This window comes from Nyctibius grandis, chromosome 20, assembly GCF_013368605.1.
Source record: "Nyctibius grandis isolate bNycGra1 chromosome 20, bNycGra1.pri, whole genome shotgun sequence".
In the NCBI taxonomy this organism is placed as follows: domain Eukaryota; kingdom Metazoa; phylum Chordata; class Aves; order Nyctibiiformes; family Nyctibiidae; genus Nyctibius; species Nyctibius grandis.
The window spans coordinates 4,305,294-4,325,707 of record NC_090677.1 but is presented as its reverse complement, the minus strand read 5'-3'; the positions used below and the strand labels follow the sequence as shown (position 1 = coordinate 4,325,707).

The following is a 20,414-nucleotide window of genomic DNA, read 5'->3' as shown; positions in this document are numbered from 1 at the left end:
ATCGCACACAGCCCCGAGCCTGACCCAGCACCCTTGCTCCTCTCCGGGGCACAGCCTTCCAGCCTGCTCCCTGCTATTCTGAAAGCCAGCACCCATCGAAAAAGCCACCGCTGCCCAGGCAGCACTTGGCTGGGGGTGTGAGAGCCCCAGGTAATTTAGGGTGCAGTGTATGTTCTCTGTGCCTCTCGTTCCTGGAAGGCATGAAGTCATACCAGCTGCCTGCTTGCTCAGGAAGTGTGAAATTCTTTCACTGACCTTTTCTGTTATGTTATTAAATGGCTTCATGGCCAGTTGTTTCAGAAAAAAAGAAATAATATTTCAATATCTGTTGGTAACTGGGGCAGAACTTGCCCATATCTTCCATCTAGTCACCCCCCTGCTTCACCCCAGCCTTGCTGAAGGAGCATGCTGCTGCGCGGGACCTCTGAACCTCTCCAGCCCACCTTTCCTTACCACGGCAAGGGAAGAAGAGAAGTTTGCAAGGGGAGAGGTCACTATCAACTGCAGAGCAATCTCTGGCCTGAGGGGTTTATCACATGGGTGAAGAGCACGGAGGAAGGAGAGAAGGCTGCCTCTGGGTGTACTGCGGGTAGGATCTGTTCCCATGAAGCCCGGAGTCTCCAGATGTTCTCGTGCAAGCACATGACTACCTGAATCTATACGATAAATGTGTTTCATGGACAGAATTAAACAGATGGATGAATGGACAGGGAGATGGAGGGAACGCGGAATAGAGAACAAAGAGCAGACAAACAACACCTTAGAGGGCGGACAAGGCTGCACCGTGCCAGGGGAGTACCCGAGCCGTGCCCAGGAAGCCAGAGGGGCATGTGTGCGAGCCCACGCATCTGCGGGCAAAGGGAAAGCGGCCGAGAGCGGAGAGCAGGCAGCGGCTCTGGGTCCCTGCTGCCTGCCTGCGCTCGCGGGCGTTTTACAGCTGATTTATGCAGGTAACAGGCAATGTTTCTCTGCTGTCACTGACGTTAGGAGCCGAAATGCTGCAGAGACGAATGGCCATTTGTCACCACAAATGAAGTCTGCTTGCTCTCTTTTTTTCCTTTCCTTTTCGTCCTACCCAGGTCACAAAGGAAACCCCTTCCCCTCGCCTACACCCAACGTGGGCAAGCGGGGAATCACGTGCTGGAAGATGGGCAACCAGCCCAGGGTCTTCTGGGCTGATAGGAGTAACTTCTCCTCCTTCCCCAGGACATCAGGCTGGGCAGAAGATCAGCGATCTTCCATCGCCGGGGCCCCCTGCAGTTTTAGCTGCTTGCCTCCCTGCTGGGAAGGAGCTGGAGGCGCTGCTCTGCCTTGCCAGCTGTGCTTGGCCACCTCCAGCAACGGCTGGTGGGAAGCCTCCTGCCATGCTTCGGCGGCTGCTTGCCCGGCCCACGCACTCCCCTGTTCATCCTGATCTCGTAAACCTCCTCATTTGTCCTTAGCACCCTGGAAATCCATCGCCCCTCCAAACGCACGGCACAAAACCTGCACTTGTTTGCACAAAGGGGCATTTTGCAGCACTGAGCAAAGCGGGGAGCCAACAAAAGGCCCCTTTCAGGTTGGACATTAGGAAACATTTCTTCTCAAAAAGGGTCATTAGCCATTGGAAGGGGCTGCCCAGGGAGGTGGTGGAGTCACCATCTCTGGAGGTGTTTAAGAAAAGCCTGGACATGGCACTTAGTGCCCTGGTCTAGTTGACATGGTGGTGTCAGGGCAGTGGTTGGACTCGATGATCCCAGAGGCCTCTTCCAAACTCATTGATTCTGTGATTCTATGACACCATTCAGCGGCCACCAAAGAAGTGGCCACTCCATGAGGCTGGCCAGGCTTCCTTCAAAAACCCCTCCCTAACCCCTGCAGGTGAATACTCAGAGCTCCCAGGCAAGCGGAAAAGAAGGAAAAAAAAAAAAGAAAAGGAGGAATTTATTAGCAAGGAGCACAGACTATTTGTCTGCGGCACGTGGGACAGTTGGAGAGGCACCGAGCAGAGGGCTGCATCTCAAAGGCGAGCGGCAGCAGCAGGAGGAGCTGGTACTTTACGAGGGTTGTTAAAAGTTTGGGATCAGCTGGGAGGGCAATCTGGATTTCAGCGCTAATTGCATCCATTCTGATTTATCACAGCGGATTCAACTCCTGGCATTTTGCGTTCGCTCCAAAACGCTGGCATAGCTGGAAGTTGGGGAAAGAGGAGACGCAGTAAGAGTCTCATTGTTTAGTGTCTGACGGCCTGACTAGCTAAACATCTGCTTGAAATATTAATAACTGTCAGATGGGAACAGCTCAGGGGCTCTATGCAGTTTCACACCATCTGGTTGTAGAGTAAACACACTTACGCACAGGCACATACACCCAACTCTTTTCTCGGGGTTTTTATTCTCCGCGTCGGCAAGAGGGATGAGCCCTACGGAAACGCCCCGCTATCGTCACCACCTCTGTCTGCTGCACCACTGTTCTGCTGCCAGGCATTTAATACCACGCTCTGCTAAATACAGTCATTCCCCTCTTTTTCCACCCTTCACCCTTTTATGGGCTCAACTGACCTCGATTTGGTTGAGGAAGATGATGCTTCCAAACAGGGCAGTGAGAAAACCCATACTGAAAGATAAATGTTGGGCGTTTGCTCTCACCAACAAAGCAACCGAGTTCGGCAGGTACCAGAGTATCTTTTCCCATAAGAATTAAGGTAAGAGAGAGGCAGTGAATACGTGATGGGACACAAGCCATGTACACCACTGAAAGAACTTGCAGTGAGGAGAGAGAGACAAGACCATGACCATTGCGATCAGCATTTGCAGGAGATGCCGCTGTTTGCAGAGTAGACCTTTCAGTGCAGGACTCTCTTTGAGCTCACGGTGTGGTAGGAACCACACGCACCTCCCAGAGACGAGGAAAGGTCAAGGCATCTGCTCCAAAAGTCCATGGGAAGGCTACACCCAACCCCACTGCCAGCCTCTCCCACTGCTCCCTGACCAGGCTCCCCAGCCCATCCCTTGGTGACGGGCACTGCAGAGCCAAGGACTTGGCAAAGAGATGCAGGATCCTCCTACTCACGTGGACCTGGAGGACGGTGGTGCCCACCGTGGCGTTCTCGAAGAGGCTGACGTTGTACAGGGCCTTGCTGAAAATGGGGCGGTTGTCGTTCTCGTTGATGAGGTTAATCTTCACGCGTGCGAAGCCGACGTGGTCCGGGACGCTCTCGTTTGCAAAGAGCTGGGCAGAGACAGGAAGCAAAGGGGAGAGTTGGAGGCACTGTTTGCAAAGCTTGGGAGAGTTATCTGTTCTTCTTTAAGGGAGAAAACAATCTCTCCCGAGCTCCCTCGCCAGATGAGCCAGCTCAGTGCTAACCACCACAGCATGGATGCTCATGAGCATCTTCTGACAAGTTGTTTGCTTACACCAAGAGATAATGTGCAGTTTGATTAAAAATGGGTATTTTTCCTACACAGAAAAAGTAGATGGCTTTTGCTCACCTTTCTCCATTAATTCACAAAAGCCCCTCTGCCAGGACTACCCGCTGGCGTGGTATGAGCTTGCTCTGCCTTCCTGGAGAATTCACAGCTCATGCAGAGCGCGGGACAGAGCTGGAGCAGGAGGCTGGGGAGACCTTTGGTGCCTGATAGGTGCACTTACAGTTTTATGCTCTATAAAGCTTTTACAGCCCTGTGACATAGCAAGGGGGAACACGCTCTGCTTCAGCTCTTGCAGCTGAGCCTTTGTATGTTGGAAAGAGAGAGAAGGTGCAGAGCAAATCGCTTCCCAACTCCTCCTTTTCCTTTATTTTTACTCCCATTTTTTTGGCCGTTTTGTTATGCTCCAGAATTTCATAGTGTGGATTAGAGAGAGGAAGAAAGAAGCCTGGTTAACAGTCACTCTTAGGTCACTCTTAAAAACATGGATGTCCCGTAGAGCCCAGGGGTGCAGCCTTACCGAAAACTCGTAGCGAGGAATGGTCTCAAAGTCCAGCGGCACGGCCACGCGGACGCGGATGTCTGCCTTCCCCTGGATGGAGGTCGGCGAGATGATGAAGTGGTTGGAGTTGTTGCCCACCAGGTAAACCTCAAAAACGCTGTTGGGTCCCTGGGAAGGGAGAGAGGAAGGCTGGTGGTGACCAAGAAGGAAGGACCAGTGTTTTATTACACTCACTGGGTGTACAATGCATATGATTTCTATAAATCTTCTTTTCACGTGCACCCATTTCATACAAAATCTGTGTGCACATGAAAGGAATGAGTCCCTGGGATAAATCTGCACAGCAGGAGGGAAAATCCCTTTTACCATTTCAGGATCCATGCACCGCCCTGGTTATCATGTGCTGGGATTTCATCGCCTTGTGCTGGGGGGCACAGCACGTGTGCCTCTCCCGAGCAGAGGGCTCTTCCCAGTAAGACTGCTCAAAATGGGAACTGGAAAACTCCTCCTCTCCCACGACCTGGCCGGCAAAGGCGCAGGACCACTGACATACTGGCAGCAGCATTTCAGGACCCTTGTGCCAGGCACAGCACCCCTTCCCCGAGCACGGCCCAGCAGAGCACGTGAAAAGCAAGTTCAGAAGCTGCCTGAGCCGAGTTTCCCATTTTCCCCAACTGACCTCCCTCCCTCCTAGCAGAAAAAGGGGCCAATTAAATGCACGAAGGGGCACTAATAGCAAAAGCTGGCTAAGCGTGACTGCAGAGAGCCGGCGACACGAGCAGCATCCCTGCTTGCCCTCCTCCTCCCCACACCCCCAGCAGCCGGCGGAGCAGGGCGGGGGGCAAGCTGAGCATCTCCAGCGGAGTCCCATGGCAGGAGCAAGCCCCGAGGGCACCCATGGAGCCACATGAGCACGTCCCAAGGGCGCCCACTGCCCCAGGAGCCCAGCAGTGCTCAGCTGGTGGATGACAGGGAGTGAGCATCCCTACAGAGGGAACAAAAGGGACCCGTCTCAGGGCAGACTTAGCTCCTTCCAAAAGGTGTATTGCTGGCAAAGTGGGACATGCCAGCCCCGGCACGAGTGAGGGATGCTCCCCTACACCAGCACACGGCCTGGGAGGGAGGGAGCAGAGGATACGGAGAACTGCAGGAGGAAGCATCACTCCCCAAGCCATTGTTTTGTACCTTATCCTTAAGGTGCCAATTTATAGCAAATGTCCATTTTCCACCAGCGACAAAAAGTCGTTTCATTGAGGAATTTCTGCCCAGCTCTGCTGCCGAGCCCTCGGTGTCTCTCCCAGGGCCCGGTGCCCTCCCTGAAGTACACAAAAGCACCTTTCGTGGTGGCGAGATGCGAGGGATTTTTTGTGGAAGCTGGAGAGGAGCGAGTTTGTTGGAGGCATGAGATAAAAGTTGAAACATCAAAAGAAATCCAAGTATTTGCGGGAAGAAAGCTGGGTGGATTAATTCCCCTCCAGCTGGGGAGGGAGATCAGCTCCCAGATACCCACCATCCCTAATTAGCAGCCCCTCGAGTGCCTCAGTCTCCCCATGTGAGATCTGGAGAAGGGGAATACATCTTCCTCTCGGGAGGGCTGCTGCTAGTTGCCATTTATATATTTATTCGGCTATTTATTTTTTTGTTTCTGCCCCCATGCTGCTTTCCTTGCTCCTAGTTCCCGGAGCCTGCGAGCCCCCTGCGGATGGCTGAAAGCAAATCTGAATATTCAAATTGTTATCAGCTGCCCAGCAGAAGGGGCTGACTCAGCCCGCCTCACAGCTCGTACCCCCCCCCACTCCGGAGGAAGCCACGGGGAGCTGCTTACATTTCCCTCACCCCTTCCTACCTGCTCCTGCCACCCAGAGCAAACAACGGGATCTGAAATGTGATCGTGAAGAAGAAAAACAAGCGCTGGCTCGCAGAGGTCCCGGTGTGCAGCGGTGGGCTCACAGCCCAGCATCATCCCTCTGCGGTGCCGAGGATGAGCATGGGTGTGCTATCGGTGCATGACCTGCTTTACCTGCTTGTTTCCCCCCTCCAACCCCTTCCCCACCAGCTCCTGGTACCGCTCGAGGCTTTTCCCATCACGGAAAACAAATTGGCTCCTTTGCCTTCCTTTAGAGGCATAAATTAACGAGCAGCCTGCCAAAGCTTAGCAACCCTACAATAATAAACCCGTCTGCACGCATCCCCCATCCGAAATAAATTGAGCCATAAAGAAACAGGCTTCGGAGGGAAGTTTGCTACTGCACAAAGCCGGGACACGGCCGCACGTTTCCCAGCTCGTCTCATCCCGTGCCAGTACGTGGGGCCAGCGCTCGGCAGGGCTTGAGGCTGCTGCCCGCTGCCTCCTTCCCGGCAATCAAACCTCCTCCCAGCTGTAGCCGGCGCCGCAACTGATGGAAATTTCATGTCAATTCAGCTAAAAGACAATTGTAGCTGCAGTTGGGCATAATTATTACTTTGTTCTTCGCGTGCGTACTCCTCGGAGCGCGTAATAGGAGCCGCGTCGTGTCCCCGCTGCCACAATGCCCGCATCAACCTCATGCCGCTACCTGACTGCCAAAAAAGCAGCTGCTGGCTGATCCACCTCAAGTGCTTCGTATTTGACCGTTTTGGGATGGAGCAGTTTGCCAGCCCCACGTGCACAATCCCCATCTTGGTATTTAAGGGGGCTGGAGCGGAGGGGAAACCATCCCCGGGCACCACTAGCACAGCATGGACCAGCAGGCAAGGGCAGAAGCTCAGGCGTGAGGCTGTGGGATGCCAGGAGGTGGGTATGTCCGTGTGTCCCTTCCAGAGGTCCCAGGCACCATGTGGGACCTGCTCATGCACCTGCTACGAATCACGGCCAAAGTCTGCTCTCCCAGCCTGCAAGACATGCTCACGGGGCATGGTTCACCACGAATCGGGGAAGCCCTTCTCGCATCAGGAGGCCAGGAGCAGCCCCATCAGCTGTTCCAGCTTTGCCTGAGGATGGATCATAAGCTTTACCCCTGCTTTGTCACTCAACATCACCCACATCCATCGCTCCTGCTCCCACCAAGCCCCTTCCTCATGCGAGTGCACATGAAAATGCTCCAGGAATTACTCAACCTTCTACCAGCCAAAGCAAGGATTTAGCATCACTTACCAATGGCTATGCAAAAACTCAAGAGTGAAAAAAAAAATAACCCAAACCCCTAGACAAGCAAACAACCCTTCCTCAACCATACCACTCTGAATTCACTGAGGTGCATAGGCAGGTTGGTGCCCTGGCATCATTTTCAGCACAAAGTGAGCTAGATTGGGGAAAGGCAGCCTGGGATCCTCAGTTTTTTCCTCTTCACGCTAGCTCGGTGCAGGGATCCCTTCAATTCCCTCTACCCTAGCTCAGCTGCAGCTTGCTTTTCCAAAATGGACACCCTTGCCTTTCTGAAGCGCAAAATCCAGCCTAACTCCAGCTTTCCTCCCCAGCCACAGGCTATTACCTACAAAAAGCTGAGGAGTGCTTAATATCCCTCATTCTGGCAAGTTTGCAAAGAAAGCGAAGTGCTAAGAGTTCAGGAGTGGTGGAGAAGGAAGGGGGAAAAAAAAGAGTGGTGTTTTTTTTAAAAAAAAAAAAAGAAATTAGTGCCTCTTTGTACGTCTTGGATACCTTATGCCTGGTTCTAGCTACTCAGAGACAAACAATGCTTAATCCTTCCTTTGAAAACAGGAGGCATAAAGAGGGTTATTCTCTCCACCCACTTCAAGGCATTTAACTGGAGTGCTCTGAATAGCCCCTCCGGAGCTGCCTGCCTCTCTCCCGCTGCCCAGCCAGCCAGCTCAGGCTCCCAGCACCCATCGCTTGCTCCCAGCACCCACTGCTCACCAGCACCCAAGCGTGACAGCATCAACGACCCATTCGAGGGCTCACTGGGCACGGGTTCTTGTCCCCTGCATCCCTCAGGACCTCACTGGGGTCACAGGTGATGCAGGGTGCCTGGAGAAAATGCTCCCCAGCCTTTCCCATCCTCCTCCCCACACTGGCAGCCCTTTTCTCCCACCTTTCTGTCCATCCTAAATCCTTGCCCGCTCCCCCACACCCGGAGGAGTTTTCTCCTTCCCTGGTCTCCCCCAGGTTATCTGCTGAATTCCACACACGCCTGCACAGACGGGGATCAATCCGAGGCCGCCTCGCCTTCAGCTTATCTCTGCTCCAAATGATTGATTTTCCCTCTTTAAGGGTAATTTGCTGGTGAATTCCATGTATTGCAAAAACCCCTGTGAAATCTAATTCAGCCCGACTGGCAGCTGGCACTTTTGGGAGAGAATACTCGAACGCCGTCAATTCCCCTTTACGGTTCCTTGCTGTGTAGATCATATTTATAGTGCTTGTGTCTGTCATATGCATATATACGCTACGGATGATTCATATATTGCACCTGCACACGCGTGGGCACATACGATGTCCCTACGCGAGCCTCTGGTGTAGCTTTATGCAACAAATACCGTGTATTCCCACAGCCTTGATTCTCTTTTTGTTAAATTCCCCATTTATCTTCCTCAATACGCTTATTTTGGAGAATTGTTTCAACATTATTTTAAAATGTCAGGCCATCATACTTGTGCTTTATGCAGCCACTGCCCTTTTCTTCCTCTTCAGTCAACCATGTCAAGGAAAATCAAGTGAAAGCCACGGTAGAAGAGCTGGTTTCTCTGGCGTGCCCTGGGAAAGTGTGCTGCCGTTTCTCTTAATACACCTCTGTGGATCTTGCTGAAGGATGCCCTGCTCCTTTTCCTGCACGGCCAAACCCTTGCCTTCTCCCTAAAATACTGCATCAAGCCATCAGGCTGTAAAATATCATAGAATCATATCATAGAATGGTTTGGGTTGGAACAGACCTTAAAGACCATCTAGTTCCAACCCCCCTGCTACGGGCAGGAACACCTTCCACCAGACCAGGTTGCTCCAAGCCCCATCCAACCTGGCCTTGAACACTGCCAGGGAGGGGGCAGCCACAGTTCCTCTGGGCAACCTGGGCCAGGGTCTCACCACCCTCACAGCAAAGAATTTCTGCCTAATATCTAAATCTCCCCTCTTTCAGTTTAAAACCATTCCCCCTCGTCCTGTCACTCCATGCCCTTGTAAAAAGTCCCTCTCCTGCTTTCCTGTAGCCCCTTCAGGTACTGGAAGGTGTTAGAAGGTCTCCCCGGAGCCTTCTCTTCTCCAGGCTGAAGAACCCCAACTGTCTCAGCCTGTCTCCATAGCAGAGGTGCTCCAGCCCCCTGATCATCTTCGTGGCCTCCTCTGGACTCACTCCAACAGCTCCACAAATATCCACAAAGGATATCCATGTCCCCCATCCCAGGCAGCCTTGGAGGGGGCGAGCCTGAGCTAACCAGCCCTTCGAATTAACGCAAATTTGAGAGCTCTTGCTCTCAACCTGGAAACAAACCTTGCTGCAAAAGTGGATAATTCGAGGCTTTAATCTTCCATCTCATACACAGGATTTATTCATCCCTGCTGATCTATCACAATGTGAATGAGAGGAGAATCCAAGCCCAGCCTGGGAGTGTACATACATACCGGTGTTCTGCGGTGTCCAGTTGAGTGTAGGCTCAGTCTAAATACTGGGAAACTTTAACAGATTTTCGTAAAGAGCTCTCAAACAGCTTTGGAAAGGTATTCAAGTGGTTTGCTGTCTATCTGGCAGAGAGAGAAACTCATCTGCACAGAGGTTAATGCTTTTTTCTTGGTTCATAGAAGGCTGTGTCCAAAACCCCGTGCAAACCCTGCATACCGATTTCTCCTGCATTCGAGTGTTTTTGATAAGCCCTAGAGAATGCAAACAGAAAAAACAGCACACTCGTTTGAATACCTCTTGGCTGCACCCCAAATCCACGTCTGAGGTCATCTCAGTTCAACCCGGGTGCATCCTCTTGAGATGCTCACCTCGCACCCCCAGCCAGCTCCTCTTGGAGCAAGCCCATGACCACGTTTGAGGGACAGCAGCTGGGAGTTTGCAAGGGACACACTCAGAGAAGTGGGTTTCTCCTTGGAGGCACCCCGCTTAGGTACCTTGTCTGAGAGGTTAATGCCAGCCTAGCTCCACAAAGGCACTTAAACAAAGAGGTAAATTCAAGCGCGGTCTTGTGTGCAACGTAAATACATTTTTAAGTGCTTTGCTGAATCGTTTAATCTAACTCCTTCAAAAAGCAATCATTGAAGTTTGTGCAAAACACAACAGAAGAAAGACAGACCCAAACCCCACCATTCAGAAAGGCCGCGTGGGCCTGGTTACAAAACACCTTGTTGTTTAACGGCCTTGGCAGCCCACGCTGTGTGCTTTACGGGCCAGACCCACGCGACACCCCTTTCCCCAGCTCTACAAAGACACAACCGGGGTGCGATGGCAGGCAGGTTCCCCAAAGCCGCCCAACCCCATGGGACCTCTGCGTGGGGCAAGGTTGAGGCATGGGCTGCTTCAGCCAGGTAGGACCTCAACAAGAACGAGGGCTGAAGGAACAGTGTCCAAATTTTCTGGAGGGGCGAGAACAAGGCTATATATCTTGGCTCAAGAAAGAAACCAACCTGCCGAGGGGCTCTCCCAGGACTTAACAACACAGGTTGGGAGGCAGGTGACAAAACTCAAGCAAAATGATCTTCCCAAAGACTCTAGCTTTGATTTCGTGTGTTTCTATCCATCTGCTCTCATTTATTTATTTAGTTGCTCTCCCCAAAGATGTGTATAATTCTCTTCATGTTTTCCTTTGCCCCTTACACAAATGAATTGTGTCATCTCCAGCATGAAGGCCGTGTTGGTGAAATAGCTTCTATCAGCCACGTCCTCAGTCGCATCCCTGCCTGAAGACCTCGGTCCTCGCTATCCCATCCCTCCACCCCTGCACCCACAGAGGGCCTGGTGCCATCTCAGCTACCTCAAATCTGGATGGTTTGTAAAAGCCTCACAACTCTCATGAGGTACTTGAGCATCCAGAATATCACCATCAGGCGACTGTCTTCCCTTTCTGTAAGTTTTTTACTGAAAGTTGGGGACTTCTATAAATACACTGCCTGGGAAGCAGTGCTAGAACAAGCCTGGCTGCAGATGCAGTCCCACTTCTACCTCATATACATCTTTTTCACAACCTGGGTATCCTCTCCCCCATTTTTTTCCTCCTCAAAGTGCTACCTTGATGGTTAATCCAGTTGCAAGCATCCACGAGGAGAAATAAGAAAGATCCACCTTAAGGATAACACAGGAAAAAAAAAAAGAAACAATTGCTTATAACTTTCCTCCCTCTAGATATTCCAAGACATCAGCTCTCCTATGCTTCTTATCTGTGAAAATAATGCTACGGTCAAACCAATCCGTGCTAATATGACGGTCTCCGAAGATGCATACAGTAAAACTCCTTCATCTCCCTTAGCGCAAGAGATCCTCTCTCAGCAGTTTTAAAAATCTCAGCCAATTCTTTTGGGGAAATCTCAGGAAGTTAAAGAAACACACCAAAAGAATGAGTCTATTTTCTGCTGGCACGATCGGGAAGGCGAGGCTATTTTTTATTCTCCCGTTTTAAAATTAGCAAGGCTGAAAAGTGAATTCTCGAATGGGAGTCACTCCAGTAAAATGAGCTTTTAACCAGATATAATGACAGATCCTTCATCCTTCTGGTACAAACAGTAGTGTTACAACGCCCTTCAAGAATGGGTCTGCTGCCATCACTCAGCAAGCACGACAGCGGCTCTGTTCAGAAACTACCCTAAGCAGCTGTCACAGCCATATCTTCTTTATTAGCAATTGACATTTTCAAGAAAAAAAAACAGTCTCTCTATCTGCTTAATAGCTCATCTGCACCTCTTCAGGCTGAACTCATAACTCTCGGGTGGTGACATCACGGCACAAGTAGATTATTAGTTCTGTGTCATAATCACATGAAAAAAAATTAGTATTTCTGGGTGGCTTTATGAGACTCTGTGAACTCCACCCAGCGCTGGGGAAAAGCAAATCCATCACTCCAGCCAGCAAAAGTGTCTTACAAGACGCACGTTTTAATCGACCCACAGGGAATTCTGGGGTCAGGGGCAGATATTCCTTTCATATTCCTCGGTGCCATCACGTTGTTTACCTGAAGCATCAAAACATCCTGACAATGCCATTTAATCTGACAAACCCTCTTCCCCTCGTCTCTCGCTCAGCCTGAGGAGGAATAGGGATGGCAGGAGCCAGCAGCCAGAGCCTTTCCGAGGGATTTCGGGAAGCTCACCGTGAGGTGTCAGCACTTGTTTGAAGCAGACACCAGGCAGCGTGGCGGGGTTGGAGGGTACCGGCACACAGAAGCAGCCAGACGTGAACTGCACAAGTCAAATAATCAGAGTAATTGAAGGCTGCAAGTGCAGGGCTGGAAAACACGCTGCAATCCCTACGTGGCACGGACCAGTGCGTAACAAATAGGAGCTCCATTAGTGCGAGGGAGGAACAAGACTCCAACGCTCCCGGCTCGTTTGCAGTGATGAGCTGGTATCCCAGTCCCTCCACGCTGCGGGTACCCCTTACCTCCTCCCCTGACAGCAGGGGTACACATCCCTGCCGGGGCAGGGAGCCCAGAGGTCCCTTCTTTGCCCTCCCTGGCACGACCCCTGCGAGCGCAGCAGCAAGCCTCCTCCCTTTCTAAAACAGACTGGCAAAGGGCAGCCCGACAGGAGCTCCCAGAAGCGAGCCAGAATCAGCATCCCCCACAATCCTATTTTCTGGCTCTTGGTGGCCGTGCAATCCTCACTGCGCCAAAGCACACGCCGTGGCTGCACTCAGGGGACCGAGCAAGTGGAGCAACGGCAGCAGTAAGAGCTGAAAAATGGCTATCGGGACATAACCATGCACCTCATCACAGGTTAAACAGTGACTTATCTTTCCCTGCAAACCCCAAAACCACACCAGTGTGACCCCAGAAGCACCCACAGCAGGGGATGTCTCACCTCGTCTTTGTCCTGCACCTGGATGAAGAGGGGCAGGGCAAAGCCCACCTGGGCCAGCTCGGGGATGGCCACGCTGTACTCTGAGCTATTGAACTCGGGCGCGTTGTCGTTGATGTCAATGACTAGGATGTTGAAGGTGGTGGTGACGGTGGCGTTGGAGGGCGTGCGGTCATCGTTCAGCTCTGTCCCCTGCGAGAAGAGAAAACAACAGGGCAGCCTTAATGTTTCAAAGAATAAATGTAAAAGAAAGCGTGCACGCCATGGTTAGAGACCCTCACATTTTTGCTTCTTCCACTTTGCCAAGGAAGGATGCTCAGTTGGTTCTGCCATTGCCCCTTAACCTCGAGCACCCTTCCATGCTGCCAACCCATCAACGCACACAGATGTTGACCCAGCTCTTCCATCACCTGTGCTTCAGACCCACAGCACTCTCACAAACCTTCCCAGGGGTTTAAACATTTCCCTTGGGGTGGCTGTGGCCAAGTTCTCACTTGCTCCTATCATTCAACAGGCTTTCAGGACTCGGATGGGGGGATGAGTAGGTGATTTCCCCCACAAGCATTTAAACCAAAAAATTGCCTTGCGAGGTGTGAGGAATGGTCCTCAAAATAAGGGAGGCCACGATGGAGAGAACAGCACTCCTATTTTCTCCTCTGCCATCTCCTGAGGTGGGCCCAGGAGCATGGGGCTAACCACCATAGTACTACTAATGGGACAGAAAACGAGGGCAACAGAGGAAAACAAGATTGAGACCTTAAAATAGGTTCGGCAACGTGTGTCTAAATACAGAGCTGAGTCATAACTCCGTATCACACCGCTGTCTCAAGAAGGACTTTCATTTTGCTTTCCCAAAAGGAAAGAGTGCAGATTTGATTGCCAGAGATGCAAGACTTGTGAAACAGCCTTTTCAAGCAGAGTCCCTCCTCTTGTCCTTTGGATAATCTTGCTTTGCTGTGGGCACAGAAAAGCAACGCTAACACGACCCATACGGCTCATTGCTATTCACGGCTTCTGCACGCACCAGCAGAACAGGCTGATCCGAACAAGGAGCAATCCAGCTGTATTTTCACTGCGTGCTCCAGGATGAGAGCAGCAGAGAACATTTTGGGTCCCGGGGACGCGGGACGTGGAGAGTTGGCATTTGCAGGAGGATGCAAAGTTTGTGGGGAGAGGAAATAAAAATCTATCGGATCAATAGAATAGAGTTGGAACTCCATTATCATGCAGGCAGGAAAACGGGCAAGTTTTCAGGTTCACAAACCTTTCCAAGATTAAACAGATATTTTTGTCCCTATTAAAAATGGAAAATCCTCCCCCTCTTGATTTCTACTGAATTTAAACCATAAAAACCCAAACCAAGAGATACCAGGGATGGATGCAGATCTCTTCCCCATGCACAAAGCCCCACAGTATGACCCGTGCCTGGGACCAAGAGGGGTAATTTCTTGTCCCTTTGCCCCCCGATAAAGCACTGCACTTGTCCAAACGAGAAGGTGATGTGCTGGCTGCTGCCCTCCCAATCAATGACCCTTCCTACGACGCTGATTTTTCCTCACCCTGGCCCAGCACAATCTATACTTCTAAATGTGTTTCCAACCAGCTGCCCAGCTTGGTATTGATTTTAATTACAGGGCTGCGAGCAGAGCCGGAGAGCTGCTCTCAGGTGGGGCTGGTGGGGCTGGAAGACCACGCTCCAGTGCCTTTTCTTGACGAGGCAACTTTCAGCTTCGCTTCCTCCCCGTGCTGGGCAGATGCAGACGATGCCTGTTACACCACTGCCTGGTGACATGACAAAATGTTCCTGTTTTTCCAGGGTTTTGGGGGGGAAAGCTGGGAAATAGGCACAAGTGGGCACAATTCAGGTGCCTGAATGCAGGTATCTTGTGCTCTTTGCAATCGCAAGGCATCCACATGCTGCTAGCAGATACAGCCACAGGCAGATCTAGTTGGAGACCAGGCAGGGCACCAAAAATGACCTTGTACATCCATATAGAGGCAACCACGTTTTGGGTCACCATACAAGGGGGCTGTGTTAAACATCTCGCTTGGCTTAGCCAGGGACCAGCACATCACAGCTCTGGATGCCCACAGGAGCAACATGTCCTAGGTTTGTACCTCCACCTCGAAGGAGTTGTCCCCAGGCAGGATGCCCTCCCCATCCCACCCTGGGTGGAGGAGGTCTCACCTTCACTGTGAGGATGAATCCAGCACTATAGAAGGGGTTTTCCCGGTCCAGCGGCCCGTTGAGGGTTAAGGCTCCGCTGATGTAGTCCAGTGCAAAGATGCTGTTGGTGTTACCTGTGGAAAAATAACAGGCAGTGTGAGCACAAGGCAGCTGGTACAGCCGAACGGTGCTGGGGGTAACGCAGAGAGGGGAATACACGTTATCTCAGTGTGATTTAAAATGTAATGGCTGTAATGGTCCTCTTCTCCTCTCACTGTCCCAGCTCAGGGCTCAAAATGGTGCTTTCCCTCCGACAGCTGATAAAGTCGCGAATGTTGCAGGCAGCTGAAGAATTTCAAAGGGTTTTGGTTATTAAAACATGCAACAGCACAGCTGAAACCAGGTCTGAATCCAGGTGCTCCCCTCTGAACAGTCACCTGCGTTCGCAGGGCACCGTGCCTCTCTCTTAAAACACAAGAGTTAAGGGGCGTCAGTCCAGGTTAATCAGAAGAAGGTTCAGACAAACCAAGTAATTCTTCATATAAGAAGCAGTAGTTTAACTATGGGGCCTCTTGCCAGAGGATGCTGAGGGTGATAAAAGTCAATGTGTATTCAAGGAGAGACTGGGGAGGTTAATGAAAGAAAAAAAAAAAAAAAAAATCTATCAAATAACAGAGAAGCCACATGCAGCTCAGGAATTTTCTTAGCTGGATGTATTTGGTGCCAGGGAGAATATTAGGGTAAGTGCCATAGGCACTTGCCATGCTTTTTATGCTCTTGCCAGATGTGTTGAGCCCATGCAGCTGCCTTCTTTTCCTCTACCTGAGCCAAATTTGGCCTCTGTGCCGGTCCTTATGTGCAAGCAACCAGGCAGGGTGCCACGGAGGGCCGTGCTGCCTCCACCGAGCACCCCATCCTCAGCTTGACTCCTCCTCTGGAATTAGACACCTAGAGAGGATTAAGACAACACTCGAGTCTCACGGCCAGCAGATGCTAAAAAGACAGACGCCCTGCTCTGGGAATGCCCTTGCGACAGTTCCAGGTGCTCTGGCCTGCCAGACAACAGAAAGCAGTTGGTATGTAGAGCCTGGGACACCTGACGCCGGCCTGACACAATACCAGAGGAGGCTGCTGAATTAGTGATGACCGAGGAGGTTACACACAGGTATATGGCCACTCACACCACTCCCCTCATCATCTCACAGTGGGCAGAAACCCCTGATCCAGCCCCAAAGGGGAGCAAGGAAACCCTGCAGGTACGCTATATATATCCCAGTCAAAAATAAAAATAAAAAGTCTTCTCAATATATCTCAGCATGAACGAAACACACACAACATCTGTCATTTCCCTGGAAGGGAGCTGCAAGACAGATCTGCTGCCACAGACAGTTGTTTCCCATCACTCAGCATCCGCCTCGTTCCCTCCCGATCCCCCGTTTAACCACAGCCGCTCCTTTCATGGGATGGCCCAAGCCTCCAGGTCTGGCTCTCCCCTCCCTCCCCGCCCCGGGAGCCACCACTATGGCTACCAACATCTCTTCTCTCTCCCAGACCCCTAAGTGCCATAACACCTTTCTGCCCTGTTTCTGAGCCTTTATAGCTTCCTCTCAGCCCAAATGCCTCCCATTTCTGCCCTTGGTCCTCTCTCCTCTCCATCCAAAACGGCCCACTGACTGCTAGCCAGCTTCATGAACTGGTGTGCGGCTACTTAAAATATGAAGATCTCTAGTCTCCTCCCTCAGATGATCCCCCTCTTTTCATCTCGACTCCCCAAACCTTTGCTCTGTGGTTTACAGCTGACTCTTTAGGAGCCTTCTTCTGACACCAGCCTTGAAGGACACTCCACGAGATGTATTGAATTGTGCTGCGAGGCACCTAAGTGCTCCAGGATGCCATGTTGCCATGGTAAAGTTTATGCATCAAGGTGCTTTTGGTACACTCCCCCTAATATAAAGTGTAATAAAATACCTTTTTAATCACAAAATACCGTTCTGCTAACAGGAATCTGTAAATGTGGAGACCAAGGGATTGCAGTGGAAATAGGTCAATAGGGCAGGAATTTGACACAGAGGACTAAACACAGCACTGAGCTCCATGTCCTAACAATGGTTACATGTTTTATAGTTGACCACAGTCATTTGAAGGATGGATGAATAAATTAAGGACCCAAACACCCTCCCCAGGTTGCACATCAGAGGCTTTTCTCCAGCTCAGCCTCCCCAACACCGCTCAGATGGCAGACACATATCTGATGCTCTCCTGGGGCACCTTTCAGGGAATTGCTGGGTTTGCAAATTAGCTGCCGAAGGGAAAGAGGTGTCTCCAAACTCATCCCTCGGAGGCCCTTTCAAAATTTCCTCTACAATGCCTCTCCAACCACCGCTTCATTATTCCTCTGACCAGCGATCCCTGCTGAAGTACTCGCACTGCCGAACAATGCACGCTCCCCCGAGACGCTTCCTTTGCAAAAAACTCTCTAATCATCTTCACTTGTCTTCACTTTCCTCAGAGCAAGGGAGAAAAAAAGGTGCCAGGAAGGAGGAAAAAGGGCCAATTTTGTCTTTCCCTCCCCACAGTCTCTCACTCTCCCACCTCTGTATGATTTCTCCTCCCCACTTGATTCTCCCCTCATCTCTCCATCAGCTTCCTGACCCAGGAAGCTCTTTCCATCTCCAAGTTTGCACTCTGCAAACTGTTTTAATGACGCAGACAGGAACTAGTGTAGCCACACGTGACATGGAAGCCATGTGCCCTTCAAGAAGGTGCCCCCACTGCCCCCCTCGCATGCTTTCCCACGAGCAGTGCTCACATCACGGCACACACGGCCTTCTGCTCCGCACCAGGCAGGCAATGAAACGATCTCTCACTTGGCTCAGGAGTTACCAGCTGCTGGATGTGTCCCTGCTTGAGCCACCTTATTGCAGTCTACAACTACCTGAAGGGAGGTTGTAGTGGAGTGGGAGTCAGCCTCTTCTCCCAGGCAACTAGCGATAGGACAAGAGGACACAGCCTCAAGCTTGGCCAGGGGAGGTTCAAGTTGGACATAAGGAAGCATTTCTTCTCAGCAAGGGTCATTAGCCATGGGAAGGGGCTGCCCAGGGAGGTAGTGGAGTCACCATCTCTGGAGGTCTTTAAGAAAAGCCTGGACATGGCACTTAGTGCCATGGTCTAGTTGACATGGTGGTGTCAGGGCAATGGTTGGACTCGATGATCCCAGAGGTCTCTTCCAACCTGATTGATCTACCACCTAGCCTGAGGTCTGGTCTGAGCCACCAAAGCATTTCTAGATGGAGACCAAGGACTTAATTTCCATGCCTCTGGTTTGAGTAGGGACCCCAAGACCATGCTCTGGTTTCTGCTAAACAGAGGCTTACGTGTCCTACGCCTCCTTCCCCATCCAGACAAGGATGTGGCACGTTCACAGAGAACCACGCAACCCAGCTCCATCGCACGGGGCAGGCAAAGCTAAGGAATAGATGGGTCTTCATCAGCAAAGGAGGAGCTCTGCTTTCAAGTGCTGGGAAAGCAAAGATGGCCTTAAGAAAAGCAGGGCAGGGAGCAGAAAACAAACGTGAGGCTGCCTAGGAGGTAGCACGCCCCAGAGAGGGACATGCCATGGGGAAGGCAGGCTCCACTTCTACCCCGCTGCTACCACTGCAAGCCTGCGGAGCTGGGCACAGCACGAGGTGGGGGACAGTAGAAGAGCGGGGGAGAGACCCAGGGGAGGAATCAGAGATGGGGGAGAAATTAAATGATGGGAAGGGAAAGGCTGAGCAGCAAGAGAGAGAAGAAAAGCGAAGGAGACAATATTTTTAAATACTCAAAAAGACAGAGGAAAGGTGAGAACAGCAACAACAAAAAAGGATTAACTTTGGGACAGCAACGAGTCTGGCAGACTCATTGCCCTCACCTGGCAGGGAACAGCCTTGCTCAGGACATACAAGCCCAGCTTCTGGTTATGACACAGGTAAAAGGAGAAGGAAAACTTTCCCATTTCTCCACCCGCAGCTCCTACATCCACTGCGACCAGGCAGGGGACCGGGATGGCAGGGCCCAACGCGGCACTGGACTGGGAGCAGCGGGATGGATCGCAGCAGCCCATTCGGAGTGTTTTTCCAGGCTCATTGAGGAACGGATGGTGGCATAGGCATCATTTTGGAGAAACACTGCTATAACGAGGGGTTTTATAGATGAGGGCCATAATGTTTAATTGCCCTCAGCCAACGCTCTCACAGTTTAAAAAGGCCATTAAAAATACTGGCTCAAGCCCAGGGAAGAAAAAAAAAGAAAAGGAAAAAAAAAAAAAAAGACACTGATGTTTCCTCCTTCCTCCCTACCCCGTTGGCCTTTGAGCATCACTCAAACCCACAGCAAGGAGAGATGCAGCTATTGAGAAGAGCTACCTGTCGACGAGGGGAAGCCAGTTCCCCCACGCAGGAGGATTTTCCCACCCCTCTCCACGCCAAAGGCTGCTTGTGTCGAGGAGCCGCATCCTCGAAAGGCCCCGGGCTTGCTGAGCCGCTGAACTCGGAGCGGATGACTTTCACGAGATGTGAAAGGGGAACCCATCACACACCTCGCGCCGGATAATTTATTAATCAAAATGTGCTCCGTCAGGGCTCCTCGGCACCGAAATAGATGCGGTTGGATGTGGTTCATAGAGTCAGCAACAGACACAGTTATCATTGTATAAATAGTCCATCAGCTGCCGTGACCACCTCGCTGCTCTTCACCTTGAGATTGTGCCCCCGTGCGATACGCAGGGGAGCACGTCAGGGCAGATACCTTGCCCCACGCTTACATTCAAAGGGAGCAAGTTATTTCAAAAGGAAAAGGGGTTATTACAACCTGAGCTTGATTCTTTTGCTCTGCGTGAAAACCAGATGTTCTAGAAAAACAGTGTCTGTTCCTGCTGCTCTGGACTTTGGTTTGTTCTTCTTCCCAGAAGATGCAGCTCTCCCTGGGACAACTGATTCAAGCCCAAAGCTGTGTGCCGGCACCCCTCCGCACCCACCCGCTCTGCAAACAGGCATTTTTAGCATCCTTCCCAAATGATTTAACTGCCTGTTCTAGCACAAGCGGCACAACTTCTGATCTTGCAGAGCCACAAAAGATCATTTTAAATGCTTGCATGGTTTCCTTTCTAAACTGAACGTACAGTACGAGAAAATAAAGGAGAGATTTATCACCCGAGGTGCAATCCCCCTCCTGAAGCCCCCAGGAGCTGCAGACGGGTACCAGAGAGGAGAGTTTAAAGGTTCCTGCTCCGAGTGTAATTCATCACATGAAAGCATGCGGAGTCTTGGACCACAACCACCATTCCCCCACGTCCCCTAAAACAGGCTCGGTGGCTTGAAAGGAAGGCAAATCACCAGCACTGCCTGGCTTGGTTTTTTCCCT

At 51.3% G+C, this 20,414-nt stretch overlaps 1 protein-coding gene across 1 annotated transcript in view; it reads right to left on the bottom strand.

The window, feature by feature from the left end:
• CDH23 (cadherin related 23) overlaps positions 1 to 20,414 on the bottom strand; it is a 198,655-nt gene that overhangs the window by 77,165 nt on the left and 101,076 nt on the right. The window contains 4 exon segments of the mRNA XM_068416505.1: positions 3,052 to 3,210; positions 3,928 to 4,077; positions 12,851 to 13,039; positions 15,036 to 15,148. Coding sequence (XP_068272606.1) covers positions 3,052 to 3,210; positions 3,928 to 4,077; positions 12,851 to 13,039; positions 15,036 to 15,148 — 611 coding nt within the window.